This window comes from Balaenoptera acutorostrata, chromosome 6, assembly GCF_949987535.1.
Source record: "Balaenoptera acutorostrata chromosome 6, mBalAcu1.1, whole genome shotgun sequence".
Taxonomy (NCBI): Eukaryota; Metazoa; Chordata; class Mammalia; order Artiodactyla; family Balaenopteridae; genus Balaenoptera; species Balaenoptera acutorostrata.
In genome coordinates this window covers 80,354,311-80,362,117 of record NC_080069.1, presented here as the reverse complement: position 1 = coordinate 80,362,117, position 7,807 = coordinate 80,354,311, and the positions used below count along the sequence as shown (strand labels likewise).

At 37.6% G+C, this 7,807-nt stretch overlaps 1 protein-coding gene across 2 annotated transcripts in view; it reads right to left on the bottom strand.

The window, feature by feature from the left end:
- Positions 1–1,060: 1,060 nt before the first annotated feature.
- Positions 1,061–7,807, bottom strand: part of OSTF1 (osteoclast stimulating factor 1) — a 48,734-nt gene continuing 41,987 nt past the window's right edge. Inside the window, exons 9-11 of one of the 2 annotated variants that reach the window (XM_007182283.2) lie at positions 7,616–7,714; positions 2,049–2,079; positions 1,061–1,634 (exon numbers count right to left, since the gene is read on the bottom strand). In XM_007182283.2, coding sequence (XP_007182345.1) covers positions 1,595–1,634; positions 2,049–2,079; positions 7,616–7,714 — 170 coding nt within the window. In that variant the 3' untranslated portion in view covers positions 1,061–1,594. The remainder of the gene's footprint in view (positions 1,635–2,048; positions 2,080–7,615; positions 7,715–7,807) is intronic. The other variant, XM_007182284.3, reaches the window with a different exon arrangement.

Here is a 7,807-nt window from a genome sequence, read left to right as displayed (position 1 = left end):
GTTTATCCTTATGAAGCAATAAAAATGTTTAATTAAAATTTACACATTTGTTTTGAAAATAAAATACTTTTTTACTAATTTCAGATTTTGTGCTCATCTTTCGCTGTTACTACTTGTACAGATGTCTTTCTACTAAAATTTATTTGGGGTATTTGATAGACCTCTACCAGGCTTCTCAGGGTATCCTTTCTCAAAGCACCCACAGAGAGAAAAGCCAAAGTCACAGACAGAGGAAACTCCTCTAGAGGCAGTTATTCATTTCCTGAGCTAACCCACTTCCTTCTTCAAACATTTTCTTCTCTTCATCAATGTGTTTTTTTGAAATCAGCATCAAAGGCCTCTTGCAAAATATACTTCTGGGTCTGGGGCCTGGAATCCAGGCAAATGCCAATGGCTGTGTCATTTCTAATATCATCACTGCAGTGATACAAAATTAGAATCTCAAATGAAGTGTCACTTCAGTAGTACAGAAGGCTCCCTGCAATGTTAAACTGATGTTTTAGCAAAAGAATCCAGATCATTCCGAGGTAGAGCCATGTTTAGAGAAAATAATTGTCACCAAAGTGAAAAACTGAACGCTACTCCATTATGGAAAATTATAGCAGCTTCCATAATGAGGAAATCAATTTTTTAATCTTTTAAACCTTAAGCAAACTTTAATGAGTTGCTGGGTTTCTTCACATTAAGGACAACATTGGAGAGAAAATTGAAAGTCTCATAATTATTAAAGTTTATATATTTTATTAGAAATGTATCTCCTCAATGACTGTTGTCTTCACTTTAATCAAAGCAGATATAGAAGGCTGAACAGAAATTTGGCTACTATGCCAACTCGATCCCCCAAGACACTGAGAATCTCCCGACCTCCACACGGTTTCCATCCCAGACCCCCTAAAGAAGGGGAAGGGCTTAGGGAGTCCTACTTTGTCATGTACCGTCAATAAAGTATACTGTATCCAGAAAAAACAAAAGAAAGAAAGAAAATTTGGCTACTATGATTCTTCTGTGCTAATAATACAAAATGTTATTTTAAAAAATCAAATCAGTCTTTACCTAAATATAAATATAAAAAGCTTTATTTATTTACCAGCAAAGAGTGATACCACAAAACAAAGGAAATAAAGTCTCTTAAAATGTTTATTTTTGTCAGAATAGCTGACGATTTTCTATTAAGTCTTTCGGTTTATTATTATAATAAGCATTCCCCCCTTGAAAAATCCATTCAAAATATCTCAATCCTTGAGGTAAAGAACTTTAAAAAAAAAAAAATCCCGATTTTTTTAAAGAAAAAAATTCTTAAAATTCCTTTAAGCTTGATAAATAGAAATAATCTCTTCTTGTTCTACTCTGGTGAACAAAAATGTACTTTATACAGCAAAATATCCAGTCACTTATTGGCAAACTGAAGGTGAAAACTATTCATTTACATGTTTTATTCAAACAGTGCAATACTGCCACGTTCATATAGACTTTTTTTTTTTTTTTTTTACAGTTACCAACACTCTTCTGGCAAAGACAAGGCTTTGAAATGGCAAAAGCAACACAAGTTTTAGATCTCAAAGCTCTGGAAAGGAATTAATCTGAGTCTTCATCATCAAGATAGTCCTCGGCATTGCTTAATGTTCGGACTGCATCTAAAAGGAATGGGGGGAAAGCAAAACAGAGAAATTACAAATGGCTCAGATTTTGTTTTCACTTTCAAAGCTCCTGACAATTCAAAACACTGTAATCTTCCCTCAGACCTAGCGGTTGTATTTTCCCCAAGGATATTTTTCTCCTTTTGCTTTCCAGTCTAACTGATTAGTTTCTGTTGCCACAGAGGCTGACAAATACATTTGTCTGCATGTTACCTAGACATGCAGAAAAGTAAAGCACATGGTGTTGAGGTACCATTAGTCTATCTCAAACAAAATACGACCAGTCACATGCACCATGACCAATGTGGAACACACCAGAAGCCCATCCACCCTGACAACTGTGCTTCCAACCTCCTCTCCCAATGACAAGTGCACAGGTGGCTTCAGTCAGTCGACAACCTGTGGCCTTACCTGAGGGCAAGGTCACTGGGTAGAAAGATAACTAATGAGGGGGGGAAAAAGGAAAAGAAAGAGAATGAAAACACAAAAGCTTCAGTTTCATTTTAGAAAACATTAAGTATACTCAGAAGCAAAAGAAACTGAAATGAAAAATAAATAAAAGTTTTAAAATAGAAAGAGCTGAACCCCATCAAATGTTAAGTCAACCTTAAACAGAGTTCAAAAGGAAGACATCTGATCTTTAACTGTTCACCTGTCCAGTCAAATTCAAACTGTCTAGTCAAATTCCTATAGCAACAGGTTACACGAGGTATAGTTTTAAGGGGAAAACTGAAATGCAAGTATAAGCACATTGTTAGAGCTCAATAAATGTATGTTATACATAGCACCCAGAACATGGTCTCTAAATGCTATAAGCCCATGCTCATTGGAGACATGACTGATTCCAAGTCTGGGGAAGAAACTGTAAAAGATAGACCTGAAACCTCTTGTTATGCCATAAAACAAGGATCCTAGCAAAGACAGCATCATTTTAAAAGGGCTCAGGATCCAACCAGAAGAGGCCTCCACTAGCCAAAGATAGGCTACCAGTAAGGAAACTATGCTGGATTAAAACACAGCAAATATTTCAACACACATCAAAGAGAGTTCATTGGCCCCCTTCGAAAAATAATAGGGAACCAGCAGGTTATTTTGAAAACTCTTAAAAGGCAAAAATCAAGCCTTTATTCTGCCCCTGATATATAAACTATTGCTCTAGTAACCAAACAGTTGATAAGGGGAAATTTTTCTTTATAGAATGTTCCAACTAATAACCAAGAAAGGAGTGACAAAATTAGAATATCACCATTTTGCAACCATTAGGGAAATAATGAATCTAGACAACGATCTCCATGGATGCTAACATTGCAGGACAAGTGACAAACATATTATGCGCCTCTGATAGAAGAACACAATTTACTTTATGAAGTATTCTTCCCTCTATCCCTAAGATAGATAGATAGATAGATAGATAGATAGATAGATAGATAGATAGATAGATAGAATCCAAATCTAATCAAACCTCTAGATGTAACACCAATTGACAAAAATACAGAGGACAGAGGAGCATGACAAATAACACTGCGGGAATGCATGCATGCAATGTCTACACTGGGAAATTCAGGGAAATTGGCCCAGTTTCTTTAACAAATAAACTGCAAGGCTAAACAAAGAGGAAAAGGAGAGGGAAAGGAAACACTAATTGAAAAAGAAACAAGAGACATAGCTATCAGTTTGGACCCTACTTTAAAAAACATAAATAAATAAGCAAAGAATAAACAAACATGTAAGAGAAAATGGTAAATTTAGACCATCACAAGATGTTTGATGATACTGTAGTTTTTTTTTAAGTCTTTATAGGTTTAGAAAAATTATTGAAAAAAGAAGGAAGGGGCAGGGGAGAGGGCAGGGATATAGAAACCGATTTATCTTATACAAGAGAGAGAAAGAAAGGTAAAAGAACAAGTGGCTTTATGCAGAACAGAGGTGGGCTTCAACGACTTCACACAAGCTTCCAAACTATTAGAAGTCTCCGGGTTGACTGTACTCTTCTCCATTCTCCTTACGAGGAGTTCTGGAGACCTGGGAGGAAGGTATTTTGTTCTGTTCCATACACACCCACAAACTTCAGGACTGGCCTTGAACTTGGTAAACGTAGCCTTTTAAGCTAAAGACAGACAAATAGCAAAGCTCTTCCCCTTTCTACTTTGCTACTACAATCCTGTGTTTTTTGATATTGGAGATATTCTTTGTCCTTCAATGGTTACTTCGGCACTTTGCTTTAAGCAAGAGAAAGATGACTTGCCACGGTGCAAATTCTGACCAAATAGAAAGTGAGAGCCAGGCAAATAAATTCCTTCTCCTTCCTTCCTTCCGTGGACTGCTCTGAGGCACAGTTTCTCTGGAAACTTCTCATATGGCCAGGTGCTGATAATGAGCTGTATCTTCATAGCCCGTCTTGGGGCATGACTATCATGGTAATGTATCCCCTAGTAGGGCTTCCCAGCCTCCCCTACCTCACTTCCATTTTTTTCTCAATCTCACTGCCCTGGATTTATATGTTCCAAAGCACCAGAACTTAGATAGACAAACAAACAAATAAACAAACAAATGGTGGAGGGATAAACACAATAACATGTATAAATCTCATAGACGTGTTACGTGAAAGAAGTTAGACACCAAAAAGCACATACTGTTTGATTCCATTTATATCAAGTTTGAAAACAGGCAAAACTAATCTATCGTGAGAGAAGCAGAGGATTGTGAGGGAGGCTTCTGTTGTGTGGGAAGTGTCCACTATCATCTGGGTTATGGTTAATAAGTTTAGGCACAGTGGGACTCCCCTGGCGGTCCAGTGGTTAGGACTCTGCACTTCCACTGCAGGGGGCCCAGGTTCACTACCTGGTTGGGGAACTAAGATCCTGCATGCCGTGTGGCACGGCCGGAAAAAAAAAAAAAAAAAAAAGGTTAATTTCAGTGTAGATTAAGTCAGGTTAATGAATTTTTAAAAAAGTGTAAGCACAGTAAAAAAAAATCATCAAGATGTACACTTAAGATTTATGTACTTTACTTAATGTAAATTATACCCTAGTTTTAAAAAACTGGAAAAAGAACTTAAAGGTTCAATCCTCAAGTATGGCTTGACCCCACCCTATATCCTAAAGTTACCCTTCATGGTAACTGTAACATGTAAATTATTTTGTCCCTATAAGAAATTCAAGATGTGCTTTTAAAAGTGGACAACGATATCAGAATATACCTTTTCTGGTTTAGAGTTCATGCTGGCAATTTGCTATATGGCCAAATATTCAAACTCTCATTCCAGCTAGGATCAAAATACAAATTAAAATTTTTTAAACTGGATAATTGGGCGAATGAAGAAAAAAAAAAGAGAAAAAGGTAACATGAAAAATGAAATACGAAAATTCATTTCTTGGCTCTGTGTGCCAGGCCCCAAGATCACCTCATTACTGAAATCAGTATAGCACAAATTTAGGAAGGTGAACTAAAGAAACTTGGAGTAAACAGAGAAACAGAACACCAACATCCCTGCCCTTTTCTACAAAGACTACAGAAAAATGAGGAGAAAAAGAGAAAAGTTTGCCACCTGCCTCTTCCAGCTCCAGTTGTTCATGTGGAGGCTTCTGGGTGTAGCTCTCTGGAGTCTGAGCAGGTGTGATAGTTTCATTGTCTATCACCATCAAACTCATAGTGTGCATGAGACTCTGATAACCTTTAGCTCATAAGAAATCTTACTCCTCAGTCAGGATGTTTTGGAGGTACCCATAAAGCAACAGGAAGTCAGTGGCAGAGAAAGGAAATTAGGTCATAGTCCTTCTTCCTGACCCAACCAAGGCAGCAGGGCGTGAGAGGTCCACCTCAAGTAAAAGTGTTTCTCCCACGTGGCTGCAAATACGGCTTCTCAGTCAAAATGTAGCTAGGGAACACCACTCAGCTGGTAAACACTTTCTCACTCATTTGGTAGAACCTATACACATCTATGCATGAGTAATTACTTTAAAGGAAGACTTGCTCTGCCAGCAAACATTCATGGCTTAAATAATTAAGAAATCCCTAACTGCTTAACAGTGTACACTATACCTGAACTGAGGTTAAATAAGAATCTGGAACAAACACTTATCTGAAATAAGGGACACACGGAACAATGGATTTGTGAGGAGAACTATGATGGGAATTTGATGATAGGTAAGGAAGATGATTATGGGAAGTTCCCTTGGTAAGCCTTGAAGAGAGGGGGGCTGTTTGCTTTCTTTAATTGACTAAAGCAGGAAACCAGGGGACTGATGTACTTTGCTGCTTCTGCTAGAAATGGAATATGAGACAGCATAATATTGACTCTTCTCATAAATCAAGGGATACCTGAGGGAGAAATAAGTCTTCCAAGGGTTCAAACATTAATGGGAATTTGATTCAAATGACAGAAACAGAAATGAGTATCTCATTACCCAAGTTTGAGAACTCTGAAAATGATAATACCCTAAGGATAAAATGAAAACACATGAACTTAGCCTCTATAATGGAAATTTCTAAAAAGTTGTCTTGGTGATTCTCCACCAACATGAATCAGTCTAAACTTCAGACTCTAAAGCAATACTAAAAAAGTCCAGAATGATGAGTAGCAATGCAAAGACTTGCAGAAGGTGAATCCTCCATTATACTAGTTCCTTTCTAGAAAACGGCAGTAAAAATGTATCCATTACAGGCTTATACTTCAAAGTGGAATTAAAATGCCAAACATGAGATAATTAAGTAGAATAAGACTTGAGGAGTGAGAAAAAAGAGTTCATGTGTTCCCTCCAACCAAGCATCTTCCACCTTTCTTTTTTTCTACCTCTCTGGGTTTCTCATGGGCCAGGAGGCTGATGATAAATGAAAGAGGGACAGAGGAGAGGTGGATGGGAAGAAGAGTTCACACCCTCCCACTCCCAGTACTCCTTTCTGGAATCACCATGTTAGAATGAATCTAGGGGAACACATTCAGCAGGCTACATACTGGGAAGTCAAATCAACAGCCAGTCTCTGAATAGTAATCATGAACAGTGCAGATGTGTTTAACACCTTCTCTTTCCTTTAACACCTTTTCAAAACCACCACACAAACTCTTCATTTTTATAGAATTGCATGTGAACTTTTCAAACCTCTTCTCCCACATCAATACATAGTATCTTTAAGAATATACACTCTATCTTCAGACTTCCCTGGTGGCACAGTGGTTGAGAGTCTGCCTGTCAATGCAGGGGACACAAATTCGATCCCCGGTCCAGGAAGACCCCACATGCCATGGAGCAACTAAGCCCGTGAGCCACAACTACTGAGCCTGCTCTCTATAGCCCGCAAGCCACCAACTACTGAAGCCCGTGCACCTAGAGCCCATGCTCCGCAACAAGAGAAGCCACTGCAATGAGAAGCCCGCGCACCGCAACGAAGAGTAGCCCCCACTCGCCGCAACTAGAGAAAGCCTGTGCGTAGCAACAAAGACCCAACACAGCCAAAAATAAATTAATTAAAAAAAAAAAGAATATACACTCTTATCTTTAAGAAACCACGCATAGAACTGTGAAGAGATACCGATACATTTACAAAGTCTAGAATAATTTTGATTACAAAATTTTGATTACAAATAATTTTGATACCCTCATTTAAAATAGAAACAAAATATAATCATAAAGCTCTTGAATGCATAATTAAAAAAATATTTAGCGATAACCACTCATAGAAACAAATCTGAAATGAGAATATGGAAACAATGGTTCTCTGATAAGGACTGTAATGGAAAGCAATTAGAACTTGATTGCAAGGAATAAAAGAAACACACTAATTACAGCAAAAAATCGGTGTCTTTTCAAATTTGTTTGCATAAAGGTATTCTTCCATGTTGGAAGTTCTGATTCAGACCAAGGATATAAAATCTAACTTTAGAATCACCTGAAGAATTTACCAAGAAAAAATGTTCCCTAATATTAAATCTATAACTCTTAGTCATGATGGCATCAGGAGGAAGGATTAAAATCAAGTACCTGTTCCCTGTTTCTTTTTCAGGAGAGATGCACAGGCAGCATTAGTAGCCATGTCCAGGGCCAGCTTCTTCTCATTGTTTCTTAAGTCTGTTCTAGCACCTTCCCCAACACAAGAAAGTAAATTAGGTGTTTTGAAGACTCTATAGTAGCAGCCAATCCTTTTTTGTTTGTTTCTTAGTATTTTTTTGTTTC